Source organism: Pituophis catenifer, unplaced genomic scaffold, assembly GCF_029215685.1.
Source record: "Pituophis catenifer annectens isolate HBS135680 unplaced genomic scaffold, rPitCat1.0.hap2 SCAF_4, whole genome shotgun sequence".
Classification (NCBI taxonomy): domain Eukaryota; kingdom Metazoa; phylum Chordata; class Lepidosauria; order Squamata; family Colubridae; genus Pituophis; species Pituophis catenifer.
The window spans coordinates 27747854-27766142 of record NW_027256884.1 but is presented as its reverse complement, the minus strand read 5'-3'; the positions used below and the strand labels follow the sequence as shown (position 1 = coordinate 27766142).

General features: G+C 36.4%; 1 protein-coding gene across 1 annotated transcript; it reads left to right on the top strand.

Moving 5' to 3' along the window:
* Positions 1-467: 467 nt before the first annotated feature.
* On the top strand, positions 468-16836 carry SLC10A2 (solute carrier family 10 member 2). Its single transcript, XM_070943168.1, has 6 exons — positions 468-907; positions 5104-5222; positions 13053-13141; positions 13983-14158; positions 15401-15558; positions 16664-16836. The coding sequence occupies exons 1-6, from the start codon at positions 468-470 to the stop codon at positions 16834-16836; spliced, it is 1155 nt and encodes a 384-aa protein (XP_070799269.1).
* The last annotated feature ends 1453 nt before the right edge of the window (positions 16837-18289 follow it).

The window sequence follows — 18289 nt, the reverse complement described above, 5'->3', positions numbered from 1 at the left end:
TTGGTTTTTTTTTTTAAATTCAGACTTCCTTTGTATGTCAGAAAGACCCACATGAGATATGGAAAAATTCAGGAAATCCAAAAGTGGGAAAATATTTTTTCACAGTACAGTTGGCTGAAAATTAAGGGGTAGCAAAGTGATAAATATTAAAGAGAGATGCTCATCATTACTCTTTGATCCTCCTGTAATATATTAGTTATTTTTTGCTTGTTACCCATTATGTTTAAATATTAATTTGGTGTGAAACCTCACCTATTCTGAAAATAAATGATTGATTTATAGTGAATAAATGTATTTGTACTAGGGAAATATTATGACTCAGCAACTCAGCTCTAAACCTTAGCCACTGCCAAATTCCAGCATTATCATCTTCTTTATTGCCCCTCGTTGTTTATAATGAGATACTGAAGAAGACTAGTTTCAATATAGTGCATGAGCGTCTGGACAAGCATTTCTTCCTCTTCAAAATGCAGGAGGACCATTTAAGGGAATCTGATATTTTAACCTCTGCATTTCCAATGACACAATCAACTTGGAATTTTTCACATTGTTCGGAAAATGCCACCATCTGCAAAGGGACATCCTGCTTAAAGCCGACAGATAATTACAACGAAGTTTTGAGTGTAGCCTTAAGTACTGTCCTAACTATTATGCTGGCACTGGTGATGTTCTCCATGGGCTGCAATGTGGAACTGAAGAAATTTTTAGGACACATAAAAAGGCCTTGGGGTATCATTGTGGGTATCCTTTGCCAGTTTGGAATCATGCCCCTCTTGGGTTTTATACTAGCATTTGCTTTTGATGTGCTTCCAATTCAAGCTGTTGCAGTGATCATCATGGGATGTTGTCCTGGTGGGACAGCTTCAAACATTTTAGCTTATTGGCTGGATGGTGACATGGACCTAAGGTAAGAGTGATTTGCTTTTTCTTTTCTTTTTTTTAAATTTGATTTATATGCCGCCCTTCTCCGGAGACTCAAGGCGGCTTACAATGCGTTAAGCAATAACCTTCATACTTTTGTATATTTATACAAAGTCAGCTTATTGACCCCACAAACTGGGTCCTCAATTTACCCACCTTAGAAAGGATGGAAGGCTGAGTCGACCTTGAGCCTGGTGAGAATTGAACTCACAGTAATTGCAGGCAGCTGGATGTTAAATGCTGCCTTAGGAGGCATTAGCCTCCTACGCCACTCCGGCTTCTTTTTAAAAAATTGAACCTTAAAACTCCTACTTTGTGCATGTTTATTTGTGAGAGAACCCACTGAAATCAATAGAAGTTATAATTTAACAAACACAATGCAGTGTACCTCTTGATAAAACATTGTACTTGAAAATATTGCTCTCCACCTTCCACCTTATTAGAAAACACTCCTAACAGAATGGCTTGAACACAACTGCTTTGCAGATATGCCCACTTTGAATCTTGGCAGAAGTGCATCTTGACCTGCAATATTCAATCTGGTACCATCAATCTCTTCCAAATAAATAGTTATACTGACAGAGAGAGAAAGAGAGAGAGGAGACCAAATCAAAGTGCTCAAGTGCTTTCATTGGGAATAGCAGGAGTACAGTGAACTCCAACTGGAGAAAATGAATGTCTGTGTCCTCAGTATAAAATACAGAGCAATGAATTAGATTAAAGTGAAAGTAAGTGTGATGAGTAGGTCTAAAATGGAAGAGTAAAAGAGAACTTCTCAAATCAGGTTTTCTGATCGTTGATCAACGATCAGCATAAGAACAGATATGGCAAAAAAAAAAGGTGAATGGAAATTGAAGGGTGGAAGAATTCCAAAATTCAGAGAAGAAGGAACCATTTTGGAGGTTCTTTGAAAATGTTAGGCACCATTAAATTTGGGAAGAATAAAACAAAACAAAGCAAAAGCACCACTGAAACAAAAGAGGAGAAAGAAGATCAAGAGAGGGAAAAGATTAGAAGCACATTTATATATTTCAGTTCAATTTTTTTACATATTTTGATCAAAGGTTTTGAAAAGTTGGCAGGTACTTTCCTGAACTTGGTGCATGACTCATTCTAGGGTTGTGGCTTTTTTCTGCTTCATTTTTCTTTAGTTATTAAGATAGATAGCTAGAACCTGAAAGGTAACAGAATTAATCTTATTACACAGATAAAAGGAATGCAGTCCAAAGTCAGATCCTGCTTGCTGCTACCAATATATGTGTGTGATCTGATCGAACACAACAGTAGATATATTCAGAATCTTAAACCAACCCAAAATCTGTACTAGCACAAGTAAAGCTTGGCAGAATGTAACATCTGATTTGGAAGTTGTCACCAATGCCAAACTATTAAATTGCTTTTGAAAGCTGGGCTCAGAAGAGCCAGTTCAGAAACATATATTCCTTCCAGTCAACTATTCACAGGTGACCTGCAATATTTATCAGATTGCATGTGTTTAAGGTCCTTATGGGGATGCATATGGATTGGCGTATGGAAAATGCCTGCAAGAACAGACTGGTGAATAGGGTATTCTAGCCCACGCACAAAAGTTGTATTCTCTGCATTAAATCATAGGAATTTTGCACTACACATGTTGCTATGGACAACAATATTATGTTCCAAAATAAACTGAGAATAGATATTGTGTGGGGTCTTCAATGCTCTCTGAACTCGGTTGTTTTCTTGCATTTCATTACCCAAATTATGTAACATCATCAGTGCTAGTGCTAATAGGTATTGTTTTAAAATTTAAATATTTTTGGATTTTTAAAAGGTTATCATCCATAAATGCTAACAATACTTATACATTAATCATGTCCCACTTTGTTTTTGTTAGAAGCTATTGGGATTTTGTCTAGATACTCTTAAATAGTTTTCCTGTACTAATTAGCTAAATTAAACTGATGCCCACACAAATAGAGTCACTGCTTTCAATGAAATCCTGTCCATGTTTATTTAGCTATAAAGCCTATTGTACTCACTGGGATTTATTTCCAAGTAAGTTTAAGATTGAGTCAAAGGTTACATACATTAAATAAGTAATATTTCCCATAATAACAAATGCCTGGCTTAAGTGTTTAACAGAATCAGATTTTCTGTCTAAATTTTGCTTGCATTCCCTCCCAATTGTAATTAATTATTGTTTGTCATCCCTATTGGGACAAATCAAAGAATAATAGAATGTGTTTATTTTTAGTCCCTCTTCTCCATTAATATTATAAATACTTAATTATTGGGATATTATACTTCAATGAGCAAAATGAGCTTTATTAAAGCAATTCTTATATTTACTATAAAAATAAGTAGGGTTCAGCAAGGCTTATTCACATACAAATTCAACTTGTCAATACTATCTTAGGTATGTACTGTATATTCAGACATAATTTCCATTATTTTCCAATAAATAGGTAATCTTTAAGGTTCAGACCCCTCACATCCTGGACATAAATTGTTTCAACTTCTAGCCTCAAAACAATGCTATAGGGCACTTCACACCAGAACAACAAGACACAAGCACAGTTTTTCCCCCATGCCATCACTCTGCTAAACAACTAGTTCTCACAACACTGTCAAATTATTTACTAAAACTGTATTACTCTTCTTCTTCTTCTCATCCTTCCTATTACCTATTTTCTTTTCTACTTATGACTATAACTTTGTTGCTTGTATCTTTACGATTTATATTGTTTATTAGTTCCTAGTATGATTTATGTTGATTGCTTATTTAGTATCCTATGACTATCATTAAGTGTTGTATCTTATGATTCATGATTAAGGTATTTATGATGACTATTATCATGATTTATCACTTATATCTTTTATGTACACTGAGAGCATATGCACCAAGACAAATTCCTTGTGTGTCCAATCACACTTGGCCAATGAAAAATCCTATTCTATTCTATTCTATTCTATTCTATTCTATTCTATTCTATTCTATTCTATTCTACTCTACTCTACTCTACTCTACTCTACTCTACTCTACTCTACTCTACTCTACTTATTCTATTTTTCATTATCCTTGGAATCTCTGTTTCTATATTTAAGTTCCTATATTTAAGAATCCTTCCAGGCTATCAATTCCTAACCCTACTACTTAAAATTGTCTTTGTGCATTCTCTCTCTCCCCCCCCCCCCATCTTCTCTCTCTCTGTGTTATGCCTTGAAAACAGAAGCAAAACTGGAAAAATACTGAAACATTATATATAAAATGACATCGGGATGCCTCTTCCTACAATTCTTTTAAAAAGGCAGAGTGAATGCATGATAAAGATTTCTTATTTATTTATTTGAAGGGCTTACATAGCCATCAGTTTAAACAATGTGATCCCAGGTGACTTCAACAGCAAATAACCATAATCAAATACAACAGTCAGCAATAAATAATAATAGCTGACCCACATTCATAAAATCTGATATCCTCCCTCATCCTGGTCCCCATACCTGGTACAACAGGCAAGGTTTCAAATGCTTTTTAAAGTCCAGCAGGGACCAACTAAACATCACGGGAGAAAAATCACTTGAGGATTTCCTTATGATATGCCTGTTACTTTACAAAACTGCTATTTATAGGCATTATACCATTACAGGTATTCCTCGAGTTATGTCTGTAATGGAGCCTGCCCATTATGGCTGTAAATTGTCATGGTTGTAAAAGTACTAAATTTTACATTTTTTTTCAGCAGTCAATGCTACATTTACATCCCCTATGAACACTGCAGTCGCCACAGTTGTTAAGCAATTTCCATGGCTGTTAAACCAATCTATTGTTCATTAAGTGCCACTTTTCAGCAAACCGTCATAAAACATGATCAGTGACTATGAGATGCTTCAAATGGCTGTAATGTGTTGCCAACTTTCCAAAGTGTGGTCATCTGACTTGGGGGGAGGGCGCAGCTAACTGTCGGGACTTCGGAGCCAGATCATTATTCCCCTTTTTCAAGTAGGTCATAACTTTGAACCATTGCAAAGTGACTAGTAGTAAGTCAAGGACTACCTGTATTGGTGACAAGGCAAACATCATCCTCACAGTTATATCTGAAACCTGGCAATAAGTACATATTTGTGAGAAACCACAATTTAGCATCCATAAAATATTAGAAGCTAACATGATAATAACAGTAACAACTGGCTCTTTTTCAGCATCAGTATGACAACGTGTTCAACCCTGCTGGCCATGGGCATGATGCCGCTTTGTATCTTTGTCTACACCAGGATTTGGACAGATTTCAGCTCCATTTACATCCCCTATGACAGCATTGGTAAGCTAAATGTGCCTTTTTTTTCTCCCACAATCATTCCAAGATCCATTTTTTACAGCTAAAGTCTGCAATAGAAAATCACTCATAACCTCCATGGTTGTATACTTGGGGTTAATTAGTCTGAAGCTTTAGGACTTCTCTCATAACAGATGCTTGGCATCTTTTAACACAACTGACAGAATCAGGAATGGCATAAAGCTGAGACTAACTCCCCACAGTAAACACTCGGTTGCCAGAGAGACAGATGATGCATTTTCAACAGTGACATATAAGCCCGGTTGGGAGTTGAAATGACCAATATTGTTCATGCCTCCTTGTCAGTGGAAAATCTATGATATTGTAATTATACTTACAATTGTTGACAAGAATTAACAACATAAAATTAAGGCATATTTAAAAATATGGATGTTGGGAAAGACGGAAGGCGAAAGGAGAAGGGGACAGCAGAGAATGAGATGGTTAGACAGTGTCATCAATGCAATGAGCATGAGTTTGGGCAAATTCCGGGAGAGGAGGGAAGGCAAGGAGGCCTGGTGTGCTGTGATCCATGGGGTTGCGAAGAATCAGACACGATTTAGTGATTGAACAACAAAAAGAACATGGCTCTTTACCAGAGGTGGGTTTCAGCAGGTTCTGACCAGTTCTGGAGAACCGGTAGTGGAAATTTTTAGTAGTTCGGAGAACCGGTAGTAAAAATTCTGACTGGCCCCGCCCCCATCTATTCTCTGCCTCCCAAGTCCCAGCTGATTGGGAGGGAATGGGGATTTTGCAGTAACCTTCCCCTGGATTGGGGAGGGAATGGAGATTTTACAATATCTTTCCCCTACCACACCCACCAAGCCATGCCACGTCCACCAAGCCACACCCACAGAACCAGTAGTAAAAAAATTTGAAACCCACCACTGACCTATACCCTCTGAAAGTGATGGCACATACATCTCTGTAAAATGTGTCTTACTTTCAAACAAAATATAAGGCTTATGGTGTTCTCCCTTTAAAAGAATGTTAAGATTTGACTGCACCAAGATAAGTTCAGACAGCAAATTCTGCAATTTAAACTGCTCTATTATTTTATGTTAACTGGAGAAACATGGAAATACCTGTGTTCCAAGTACCTTCTCTAAGACCATGCAAACCCAATCAATTAAAAAAAAAATAGGAAAACCAAAAAATGAACAATGGCGATAATTTAATGCATACATTTCCACTGTTATAATGGACATAAGTATATTGCATTGTATGAGTACATCATGAAAATGCCTTATGAGATGATGGTCCAATTGGTAACCAAAGGAATTATGCAGTAATGACTGCAACATCAAGATCCTCAGACCATCTCAAAAGCTTTGAAATCCAAATAAGCTAGCAACATATTCACAACTATTAATAGGAATCCCTAATCCCATCCATAAAATAACAAGTTTGGAATCAGTTATAAAACAAACATTTTTCAGAATGCTACTTGCAATCTTCTTTATCCCTATTCCCACAAAATACATACATATATACAGTATATTTGTGCCACTTATAGCTTTTGTATCGATTGTGAGGTTAGTGTCCATGTTTCACCAGCATATGTTAGAGCAGGTAGCACACACTGATCGAAAACTTTTCTCTTCAAGCATAGGGGGAGGTTGCTCTTGAAAATCACACTTAGCTTGCCGAATGCCTGCCAACTACATTTAATTTCCATTCAATTTCCTTTATTGTATCACCTTCCATTGAGATCCATTGGCCAAGGTATATGTAGTGGTCTATTACATATAGTTCTTCTTCACATATAAAAAATGGAATGGAAATGGGCTACTCACATAGCAAGACGAACTGATGGCAGGTGGATCAAGGCAGTCATGGATCCCACTTGTTAAAAAGTGTCCACAAAAGAGACCTAAAACAAGATAGATTGACGACATCAGCAAGTATTGCGGTCACACAAAGCTCAGGACTTTATAGGTTGGAAACATGCAGAGGAGGCCTTTGTCCTGCAGCGGATAGACAATGGCTAAAATGATGAATGATGATATATACATACATACATACATACATACATACATACATACATACAGTGGTGAAATCCAATTTTTTTTACTACTGGTTCTTTGGGCGTGGCTTGTTGGGCGTGGTGTGGCTTGGTGGGCATAGCTTGGTGGGCATGGCAGGGGAAGGATACTGCAAAATCCCCATTCCCACCCCACTCTGGGGCCAGCCAGAGGTAGTATTTGCCTGTTCTCTGAACTACTCAAAATGTCCACTACCGGTTCTCCAGAACCTGTCAGAACCTGCTGGATTTCACACATACATACATACATACTGGTTCATTTGTTTGTTTGCCATTTTTCAAGGTTGGTGGCTAAACAAAGCCGTGGTCTGCAGGTATTCATCATTAGTAGACAACAGAGATTCTTGAATCTCTTTTTTTGAAAACTCAAATAAGCAATATTGCACTGTGCATATAGTATAACATTTCTGACATTGACTGGCATAGTCTCCATTCATTCTAGTTTTGGAGATGGATATAGTTTTATCTTTTTGTCTGCAGTTGTTACCTAATTCTACCCAAGTAGCAAAATAAGCTCAATTATAAGGTTAAATCACAACTTAGTTTTAAAATTCATCTTCCTATTGTCTGGAAATTGGCCAGGATTTATGCTTCCTGCTAAACATAAAAGCTACAGCATTTGTGAATTTTCTATGTTTGTCCGCAGGAGACATGAAACTTCATTTCTCAAATCTCACTTTGGATTCAAGCCACAACCCAAATCAAACAGCCTCTGATACTGTTTAAATTTAATTAAGTGCTGTTTCTAAATCACTAATGTGGGCACAAACTAATTTTTGGAGTCTATGTGCAATCCTAATAAAAGCCAAGAAAAGGGGAAATAAATGGAAAAGGCTGAGAACAAAGAAGTTCAAAGAAAATCTGACAGATAAGAATGTATATAAAATGGCTTTGTGGGAGAGGAATGTTAAGACTGGCCAGGAGAAAGGTAGAAGAAAGGAGGATGAAAATAGTTAATGAACTAAAAAGCTGGAAACTAAGAAAACTATTGAGATAAAGCTATGGAAATGCGGTAAAGAAGAAACAATGAGAAAATTAGAAGTGTGTAACCTTTTTTAAAGAATATCTTGCTATGAGCTTAGAATAAACAACCCATTAGAGGTTTCAAGTGTATTATATTTTGATGGTACAAAATCCCAAATATTTTCCAAATAATTCCCCCAAGTGAGCAATGGGAGCCTGAAACAAGTCCATTACTGCTGCATTTTTAACTACGTCCATATAAATCCACATTAAGTGCTACCTACATTCAATCTCCATTTTAAAAGGATGATATTAAAAACATCTCCATGGCAAATAACTTTTAAGCACACATTTTTCAAGCAAATAAATTTAATACATAATAAATAAATAAACCGGCCCTGCAAAAAGCTATAGAACTCAGCAAAGAAGCAGCTAACCAGCAAGGAAGAAACAATAGATTCATTTCAACATACTTCATGAACGACATAACAAAAATACACTTGCATGGCTACTGCCATGAAACATTACTTCTAATGCACATTCACTGTTCAATTTTTTTCTATTTATTAAGATAGATTTGTCTCAATAAACAAAGAAAGCAAAATAATTTCTCATTTGGTCCCCTGAAAGCTCAACAGAATAGTAAATCTATTTGTGATGGATGTGCACAGTATTCTTTTTAGTTTAGAACCTGCCTAAGAAAGAATAAAACAAAGATAACAGCATTATTTTACAACCCATAAACTTTCAATAACGATGAATAAAAACAGTACTACTTAGGCAGTAAGCAAGCAGCAGACAACTTGTGTCTCTCTCCCCAAAGTAGCAGTTCAAAATGGTTCTCAGGCTCTAAACATGTCCTTATAGCTGCCATTCCTCAATTCCATCCACCTCTTCTCTTCAACTAGCTGTAGCTAATGGCTGAAGAACTGGACTTTATGCCTACTATTGTATTGATTAATACACTCTAATTCCCCAGAACTTGGAGAAATAGAAATAAGCACCTTCCGAACAACATGAAATAAAAGAAATTATCACAAGCATGGAATACAAATCCAGGACAAATTCTAGAGTATTTTGTTTCACACTGAGGATACTCAAAATAGTCATTTTAAGCTCAGAACCTTTGAAGCTCAAACTCTTTTCCCTTTCCCAATCAAACCGCAGGAAAGTTGGTTGGTTAGTGGGTGGTGGGTGGGTGGGTGGGTGGGTGGTTAGTTGGTTGGTTGGTTGGTTGGTTGGTTGGTTGGTTGGTTGATTGGCTGGTTGGTTGGTTGGTTGATTATGTGCTGTTAGGTTGGTATTGACTCTTAGCAACCATATAGATTGAATTTCTCACTCTGGTTGATACATCCCCAACTTGACTCTTCAGGTCTTCCAACAGGGATAATACTAGAGTTCAATTGACTTGCTACTACCATGTTTCCCCGAAAATAAGACCCTGTCTTATATTTTTTTGAACCCTGAAATAAGCGCTTGGGCTGTCTTATTGTGGAACAAGATGGGGTACCTTTTGCTGTCTTACCTGATTTCCAGTTCTGCATTTAAATATTTTTGGGGAGGGCTTATTTTTGGGGGGAGGCTTATTTTAGCACATGTGCTCAAAAGCCCGATTGGACTTATTATCAGGGGATATCTTATTTTCGGGGAAACAGGGTAGTTATTGTTTTCTCTATACTATTGTTTTTCCCAGCCTGATGGACATCATTCTAAAGGGTGTTAGGTTTTTGTCTCAAGTTATCAAATTATAGTAGTAAATACAATTATTTGCAACTACAGCTTTTACCAGAATTTATACAAAATTGCAATAATTTATATCAGTTTTATTCATTCCCTCCAATATTAATAGCACTTTCAGTCAATAGCATTCCATAATTAATAGTGGTAAGGACAGGGGAAGGAAGGAAGGTGGGTTCTTCTCATATGATGCAGAAAATACAGGCCCCGCTATGGCCCACTTCGCCAGTGTCTCACTGTTGAGTGACCAAGCTAACCTGCTTATTAGTTGCACACCCAGAAACGTGATACTACTAACCACCTCCTCAGTTGAATCATTAATAGACAGAGGTGTATGGCTGTCCCTGCCTTTTCTGAAATCGATAATGATCTCTTTTGTTTTACCTACATTTAAAACCAGACTATTTTTTACTACACCAGCTCACCAAACCTTCTACCTCCTCCTGGTAAACACTCTCATTATCATTCTGAATAAGGTCCACTACTGTTGCATACAGAGATATACTGTTATGAAAGAAACTTTAAGCAAGGAAGGAAAACATCCATGCCCCACTAGTTTTCTTGGCAAGATCTGGAGAAATGGATTGCCAATGTCTCCTTTCTAGGCCGAAAGAAAATGACTAGTCTAAAGTCACCCAGCTGGCATTGTACCTAAAGTGGGATTACAATTCACAGCCTCCCAGTTTCTATCTTGATATGTTAAACACCAAAGCAAACAGATTCCTATCTCTTTTTTACGATGGTTTATTTTAATCAGTCATTAATAACATATTTATTTCTTTGTCTTTTATTATTCTAAGCTCTGGTAGTTTTCTGTAGTATGACTCCTGGTAGAGATATACTTTCATAAACAGATACAAGTCGGATCCATATGTGCATTTTATTGGGAGGAGAAAATATCCAAGATAGTGTTTAGCAGGCAATCCAATTTTTTTTTAAAAAATGACAATTGTGTTGAGAATTTAAAACTTGAGCAGATATAAGAAACTGTTGACTTAAATTAGAGCTACCTTACTTTTAGGTGAAAATTGGGCACTCCTGTACTGGAAAAGGATATATAGCAGGTTTGCCTTCTCTAAATTCATGGCTTGATTAATGTAAGTAAAGAATATCAAGTAATCCTATTTACAAACAATGTGTGGTAGTTATTGATAAACCTAACTCTTCCTTACAAAAATTAAAGAATAGATGCCTTTGGGGATTATTAAATTGTCAAAGTCAGGGTTTTTTTGGAAACTTTTGATGGTGCCCAGAGGCAATAAGTAATACCTTGGACTGAAAATGTATATATCAGATGATGAGCATTTGAGGAAAAATTATTACCTTAAAAATGAAAGCGGAGATAGTGTATACCATATCTGGCATACTTAAAATGTATTTTCTGGAAGTCAATGGTCGGTTTTGGATGCTTACTTGGTGAAAAATCTCCTTGTTTTTGACCCAGTTGTCAGAACAGATGGCTTTAATTTACAGATGACGTTTGCACTGCAACATCTATATTCCATTTTGGGGGGTAATGAATGGCAAACTTTGCCCACTGGAAACTTTCTTTAAAGTATCTTCTTGAGATCTGTGTATTTGATACCTCTTATAATTGGAGGATTTTAGGCTTAACTACTTGGAAGGATGGAATTCTCTTTCTGCAATGTCAGCTATCAGGGAATTCTGATATATAATAACTTGGCCAAAAACACCTAATTAAACCATGGAGTACATTGCCTTAGACCCACAATAAAATTACATTATCCAAGAAGTCAAACTGTAAAGATAATTTGCCAAAAAATATAGAGTGGCACTATCTAGACATAGTCTGGCATGCTTACTGTTATGTTACCTAGAAGATTTACTGTTTTGTACTAAAGCAGGAGTGTCAAACTCAAGGCCCAGGAGCCGGATCCAGCCCATGGGGTGCTTAGATCTGGGCCGTGGGGACAGCAAAGGACTGGCCCGCAGTGCCTCTCCCAGTGAAAATAGAGCTTAGGAGGCGCTGTTTTCACTGGCAGAGGGTTGCAGGAGGCCGTTGCAGCTGAAAATGGAGCTCGGGAGCCCATTTTTGCTGGCAGAGCACTCAGGTCCCCACAGGCACCCCCAACACGAGTGACGTCGAGCTGGCCATGCCCACCCTGGCCCCCCGAGATCAAATACAACCCTGATGCGGCCCTTAATGAAATCAAGTTGGACATCCCTGTACTAAAGGATACTCCTACAAATAATTATTAGTAAATACACTGTTAAGTGTTTGAAAGTATAAGTAGAGACGGATAAATAATTAGAGTGCTGCATTTGGGAATGCCAATGGAAGTTCATTTTGCCATCTTCATGCAAACCACAGTTAATTAAATCATTAATTGATATTATTAATTAATTTTGTCAATTAGTAACTTAATTAATATAGTTAATTAACATAGTTAATTAAGTTATTGAGTGGTGCATATTGGACATATACATGTATTTTAAAGAAGAAATTGATGGATTTGTAGATTGGAGTCTTCTACTCCAATCTCCTGCCCAAGCCAGGAGTTCTTATACTATCAGGTACTTTATGGAGAAATGATGCTCAAAAATGTAACTTTGTACCATATAGTGCTTCCTTTTAGACAGGAGTTATTTTTTCATATTAACTTTATTTTATAATTTTATTTTTAAATTACTTAGCGAACATATGCAAGATTGGTTTTTGAATAATATACCAAAGATTGGAAATTTGTGTAAGACCATCATCAAGAATATTTCCCCCTTTATTTTTGAAAGAATAATTGACACTACAAATGCAAAAGTCTGAAAAACTTGCAATTTTTTTTATAATTTGGACATGCATTTTACTGCTATGAGTCCTGATTTGGAGAATCACTTAGAAATAACTTACTAATTTATATAATTAATTTCTACTTAGTTAAGAAAACTGACTTGTATAACATGGCATACATAACGCTGATTTTGATTAGTGGATAAGAGCTTTGAGATTTTTTTTTCATCCTTTTCTTTTTTAAAGAGAGTTCATTTTTTTAAAAGTCCATTTCTTTCAGCCTACATGCCTTTTCCACAATTTAACCTTTTGTTGTTTTTTGCAGGCATTTCATTGGTTGCGCTTGTCATTCCTGTTTCCTTTGGGATATTTTTTAAGCATCAATGGCCCAGGCTAGCTAAAATTATTCTTAAGGTAAGGCTGAACAATTATGAATACTTATTAAGAGAACATTCAAGATATAATTGAGGGCTGATTGTGATCTGAATGTATTATATGGTGGGGGTTTTTTTTACCTTGGCTGCCTTCATACATTTTTAATGTTGTTTTTGTCTGTTGTGACTATGTTTTTATGTGTTGTTGGGTGCCTAGAGCGGCTATAGCAAGGTGGGCAGCCCTATAAATCTAGCAAACAAATACGTTCTTACACAAACATACTGGAACAATCACTTTTGTTACCTTAACTAAATTTGAATGCTGGAGAAATAAACGAAATATGTCAACTTAATTATTTAAGAGATTTGTTTCTCACTCATTCCCCTTAAGCAGTAGTGGGTTCCACTTACCTTCACTACCAGTTTGGAACTGTGAGCGTGCGCATTGCAGAACCTTCTGTGCATGCGCAGAGTGTCCGTGATGACGTCTGGGCAGGCAGGTGGAGCCTCCCACCGCTGCCACTTCCAGTTTGCCCAAACTGGGGTGAACCGGTAGAAACACACCATTGCCCTTAAGAACTTTCAGAGATCATATCAAACCCAAAAGAAGGAACTGCAAATTTACTTATTTCCTTTTTTTAACAGTCCAAGCTATTCTAATATATGAGGCAGAAAATATCACTATGTTACAAAAAATATAGTCATAATTTTAATAAACTGACCTACTGATCAATTATGTTTAATAATATTGCCATACTTGGGCAGCTTGAGTTTACCGCATAATAGAATTGATCCTGATTCTACTGTATAGGGTGAAAGATTTCAAGACTACAATTTGTGCTGGTGATATATTAAATATGCATTTTCTCTCTTTCCCTCAGATTGGTTCCATAAGTGGTGGCATTCTCATAGTGATTATAGCGGTGGTTGGAGGAATATTATACCAAAGTTCCTGGACAATTACTCCTGCACTCTGGATTATTGGGACTATCTTTCCAGCTGCTGGTTATTCTCTAGGCTTTTTCTTGGCTCGCATAGCTGGCCAATCCTGGCACAGGTAAGATTTGTTCCACAACTAATAGTATAATCCTATCTAGCATAAATCATATTGTCTCCCTTTTTAAAAAAAATTATTTAAAATTTGAAATTAATTAACCATAGAGTTATAGGCTGCCTTTACTTATTCTGTTTACAGCCCCTAGTCATTCTCTGTTTCTTTTTTTTATAAAACTGATATTCCCAAACTATAAAATAACCATGTTTAGAAATCTTTCTGGTTTGAAAAAAAATAACCATCCTTCCTTTACAAAAGCATCATGACAACTCTACTTGGTTCACAACATTTAATTGTTCAGTCTTCTCCAACCTCATCTCAGATCCAGAAACAATTTAAATGAGCTTATAGTGAAACTTTTGATGCATCATAAATTCATAATTGTCAGTAAGAAAGAGAGGTGGCAACTAATTTACTTCACTGTATCTACAATTTATCACTAATCCTTGTGTAGTTCAATAAATGCATAAAATGTTCATGATGTAGCCTTAGATCTGCCTAGAGAAGGAAGTTCCCTCACAACATCTCATATCCTTTCCTGATATCAATAAAGGAGAATATTTGTAGCTCAGGCTTGAAATGAAGGATCCAAGTCTCTGAACTTGGCTGTTTTCTTCCAGATGTTTCATTACCCAAACTAGTTAACACCATCAGTGCTAATTCCTTGTTGAGACCTGTATTCTTTTAGGGAAAGCAATTAGGGGCTTCATACTGGCAGTGAGTTGTCCTAAAATCCAAAGTAGACTTTATGCAAGTATAGACAGACGTGCAGTACATATGTATACATTCTCCATATCCTGACCCAGGAATCACACAATAGGGCAGAATGGATCATCAGTTCAAGCTCAAGCACAATAAAATAATTATGCTCCAGACCAGACTTTTAGTCAATCAAGTTCAAGGCTAGTAGATAGATCAGAGATTTTGTAAGCAAGATATTATCAGATCCCGATAAAAGATCTGTTAATAAGAATTTTTGTCCTTGGGAATGAGCAAGGCTTTGTTTTGTAACAGAAATCAAGTTGTTAGGGAAATTGTTCCAGCCTTTGGCTACTCTCTGCCAGAAGCTTTGTCCCTGGAAGCATCTGGCCTTCAACCAAACAGAACTGACTTATCAGAACTGATTGCAGAAGTCAAACTACTCAGGAATTGATCATTATTCCCAAACAGACCAATTCCTACTAAGGCTCTTTCTCAAGCAATCTGATGATTATTTCTTTTTCTACCCTTCGTTACTTCTTTTAGATGCCGTACGGTTGCTCTAGAAACAGGAATGCAGAATGCTCAGCTGTGTACTACCATTGTTCAACTCTCCTTCAGTCAGGAACAACTGGCACTAATGTTTACTTTTCCGCTCATCTATTCCCTTTTCCAGCTTGCTTTTGCAGCAATAATTCTGGGAGGTAAGCTACCATTTGGATCTTTCATTTTTAAAATCAGGAAGTCATTTCAGAGGCTTTGGTATTTATTCATGCAGCACAGATGATTCTATTTCCTGCAATTATCTCCCAAACAAAAACACATAACTTTTAAGATAAGGATGAACATGACTACATAAATTCTCTGGCTTGGTCAATATTAACCACAAAAGTAGAAATCAATCTGAAAAAATGCCCTAATTGTTGCCTTGAGAAGTGTGGCCGGTCACAAAATTTCTATTTACGAGAAACCAAACAAAACCATGGGCTGCAACCACCCTCAATGTTATGTTGTAAATCAATGTTTGTCAACCTCAATAAAATTAAAATGCATGGGCTTCAACTCCCAGAACTGCCCAACCAGCATGCTGGCTGGAGACTTCTGGGAGTTGAAGTCCACGCCTCTTAAAGTTGTTAAGGTTGAGAAACAACGTTGAAAATGTGGAGCTCAGAGGCCTTTTTGGAAATACTAATTATGCATGAAGATGCTTTGAAGGATGCAAGCTTCTCGTTCTTTTCTAATTAAGAGAAACCACAAAATTAAATTTGGTAAGACATAGTGGATGTGAACTTGACAAGTGTCACAGAATATGTGGGAGAAACACAAGGGTATTTCAAAGTACCACATTCAAGCTAACAGTTAAAAATGCAAAGTAAAAAAACTAAACAAAGGATGTAAAGCATTCAGAAGTATCCACAAAATATAGGCAATCAAGATTGTAGCTGTGATGTTATGGTGAAAATTTCATCTGTTTTTCATGTGTGTTGCACGTTTAGAACAAATGATTTTAATGGTTCAACAAATTGTTGAACAGTCATAATTCCCATCTTGACTTTTTTTACCATAATATGCGGACAAGTGCATATAATCCAAATAATCACTTCTCTTTTTCTAGAACTCTTGTCAGAGATGGAGGAGCTCAATCCTCTTTGACTTTTGGCCACAAATAGTAGTCAAGAGTACAGATCTATACTCAGAGGTTAAGTGTGTTTTTATGTAACTATTAAATATTATCCAAGCTCCAAAGCAAATGTGATTTTGTTGGTGGTTGTTACTTCACTTCCTAACATGTCAGGCCATTGTCCTTAGTTTACCAGGTCTACAAAAGACATTTTGCTGATCGAAAGAACATTTTGCTAGAGAAAGAAAACGAAACTGAATCCGGGTCAGTGTCAACTTATGCAACAACAAATGGAGGATTTAAAATGGAAGAAGGAAAAAAAGAAAACCACATGACAGTGATGGCAAACGGAAAAGTATAAGAAGCATGGATTTTCTGGAACTGTTGTTTTTAAAAATTCTGCTCCTTAAAGAGAAATATTTTCAAATATTTGGAGTATACTTTTGTACAGATATCCTTCCCTTTAAATTATTCATTTACAATTGTACCCTTTGATCTTTCCGCTCACTTCTCTCTTCTTGGGGAAATAGAAGGAAAGTTGTTTTAATTTTCTGAGGTAGCAAAAAATGTATATGACAATAAAACATTAGAAATCTTTAAGTTTGTGATGTGTTTTGTGCTGAAGTACCATATTTTTGGGAGTATAAAATGCACCTTTTTCCCCCAAAAAAGAGGGTGAAAATCTGGGTGCGTCTTATACTCTGAATGTAGCCCTGCCCAGCCTTGCAAACGGAGATTTCAGAGGCTGAAAGAAGCCTCAGAAAGACGCTTTAGAAAAAAAGTCTCTAAAAGGCTTTTATCTAAAATAATATGGCTAGGGTTGCCAGGTCTGCTTCCAAAAAATAGCGGACAAGCGGGGGGGGGGGGGTGTTAAGTAGTAAAAAAATAAAAAAACTTTACAATTAAATTATATATTTTCTTACAAACATTTTAACACGTATTAAAATAATGACTTCAAAACTTTACTTAAAATTCAAAACATCAAATATATTATAATAATATGTAAAATATTAAATTACATTTTACTTTGCTGTCGTGTGTATTTTTTATTTGACTGCGCAGCTTTGATCAATTCTTTGTGTTTAAGGAATAATTCTTTAATTTCAGTACAACGTTGAGAAATATTAAAAAATATACAAAGTTCACTTCGAACTGATGGTACAAGCAGTCAGTTACATTCGTCAGTCCACAAATTTCCCATGATGCTGAAAATTCATTCAATGTTAGGATTTGATACCGGATTTGATGCACAATACTGGAACAATTTCAGTAAACTCAGAGCTGGCTCTTTCTTGAAAAAGTACATCCACTTATCAAGGGATGAATCGCCCTGCAGATGAACATAAACTTCTTCTAAGGCAGAAATTTCATCGAAGAGAGTGTTGGGTGGAAGTTCTTCTTGCCATGGTGATAATAACCAGATGTTCGTCATTTCTTCTAAAGTTGGAGGATTATTGCGATCAATTAGATTGAAACAATTTAGCGTCTCATATACTGAATCGGTGAAATTATACCACTTTTCTAGGTACGCAATGGCTCTTTGATATACGTTGATGGCTTCTTTCTTGAACTTTTGCACGGCATTCTCAGGCAAATGTTTTTTACGTAAGGCAAATAAAACTTTCATTCCAAAAAACTGCTCATCGTACTTTTTTTGCAAAGAATCACGCAGCTTACACATGATAATGTGAAGATCACATGCAAGAATTTTCTTGCTTTCCAGCTTCAGTAGGGTGTCTTACATTAGTGACATGAAGAAGTGCGTGAAATATAAATACAATTCTGAAATTGTTGGTTCATCATCCTTTGCGAGT

Coding starts and splice junctions, on each gene's coding strand:
- SLC10A2 (XM_070943168.1), top strand. CDS start 468: ATGCAGGAGGACCATTTAAGGGAATCTGATATTTTAACCTCTGCATTT. Junction 13,142..13,982: donor TAGCTAAAATTATTCTTAAG/GTAAGGCTGAAC, acceptor TCTTTCCCTCAG/ATTGGTTCCATAAGTGGTGG. Junction 14,159..15,400: donor GCTGGCCAATCCTGGCACAG/GTAAGATTTGTT, acceptor TACTTCTTTTAG/ATGCCGTACGGTTGCTCTAG.